Here is a 1,357-nt window from a genome sequence, read left to right as displayed (position 1 = left end):
CTCTGGGATTGCAGTGCAGCTTCTTGCCACTAGGCCACCAGAGCTCCCGAAGAAAGTTATTATTAAGATGACATAAATATGCTTGAAAATACTTTGAAACTTAAAGAGATTAATGTAAATCATTAATTAGTAGAATGTAAGACCCTATACATATTGTAATTATAAATCTTTAAGAGAATTGTTTAACCTACTTAAAACTCTTAAGATTAGATTTCAGCCTGAGTCCTATTTAAAAAGCCTTCCCTTTTTTTTTTCTTATTTCAGAAACAAATGGAAGACCTTTGGTTACTGGCCAAGGAAAGTAGTTGGAGCAACCATACTATTTGGTTTGGACATTTTACAACATCTACTATCATTTCTTCATCACCAGGAATTCGTTCAATAATGAGGTAAGACAGGTTTCTAAAATTGAAATTCGTTGTTTTAAATCCATAACTGTTGCTCTGTATATGATGTTTTCCTGAAAAGGCTTCCCCCCTCATTAAATTGGCATCCCAGGTTATTTTTTATCATTTATTCCTTTTACTTTTTCTTGGTTAGTTCAGCTACAGCTTATTTGTGTGGGCACCTCCATACACTCGGTGGACTGATGCCTGTTTTGCACACTCGACACTTCCAGGGCACTTTGGAACTTGAAGTGGGAGACTGGAAAGATAACAGAAGGTAGGAAAACAAGTCCAAAAGTATACTGATACACATACAATTTGCTAAAGCATGGTAGTCCTTTTACTGATGTTAAGGTTGATCCCAGTTAAGGGAAAACTTGTGGGGTTTTATGTTTTTATTTTTTCAGTAAAGCTATCTCAAGTGGTTTTGTCTTTTGCAGGGACTTTCTTACAGCAATCATATGTTATTATCTTAGATTTGAAAAATGCATCCTAATAGCAACAATTAGCAAATAAGGGTATAATGTCCAGAATAGGCAAGTAACTTGTAGAAATCAACCACAAAAAAAAGACAAACAATCCAATTAGAAAATAGACTGCAAACTTAAATGGATATTTGTCCAAAGAAGATATGCAAATAGCATATAAAATGCTGCTTAACACCTTTACTTCTCTAAAGAAACGCAAATTCAAACCACAGTGAGCTAACACTGTGTACCCAAAAGAATGGCTAGTATCAAGAAGGTGTTAGAAAAGATGGGAGAAAATGGAGCATTTTTTATTCATTGCTTGCAGGATGGAACAATAGTACCATGCAGCAGAATAAATCTGAACATTTTCTAAAAAAAGCTAAAAAAAAAAAAAAAGATGTATCCAAGAAGAAATCATTCTCAAATTTTGTGGTGGTGGTTGTTGTGTGCCATCAAGTTGGACCCAACTCATAGATGATGCTTTAGTGGGGTTTTCGGAGG

At 34.8% G+C, this 1,357-nt stretch overlaps 1 protein-coding gene across 1 annotated transcript in view; it reads left to right on the top strand.

Annotated features, from left to right (window-relative positions):
• Positions 1 to 1,357, top strand: part of TMEM62 (transmembrane protein 62) — a 62,783-nt gene that overhangs the window by 29,196 nt on the left and 32,230 nt on the right. The window contains exons 6-7 of the mRNA XM_006882968.1: positions 265 to 389; positions 541 to 663. Of these exons, the coding sequence (XP_006883030.1) occupies positions 265 to 389; positions 541 to 663 (248 nt within the window). The remainder of the gene's footprint in view (positions 1 to 264; positions 390 to 540; positions 664 to 1,357) is intronic.

The sequence above is a fragment of the Elephantulus edwardii genome, unplaced genomic scaffold, assembly GCF_000299155.1.
Source record: "Elephantulus edwardii isolate Elephantulus edwardi_28Jun2011 unplaced genomic scaffold, EleEdw1.0 scaffold00026, whole genome shotgun sequence".
Taxonomy (NCBI): domain Eukaryota; kingdom Metazoa; phylum Chordata; class Mammalia; order Macroscelidea; family Macroscelididae; genus Elephantulus; species Elephantulus edwardii.
This window is presented reverse-complemented; position numbering and strand designations above follow the sequence as displayed.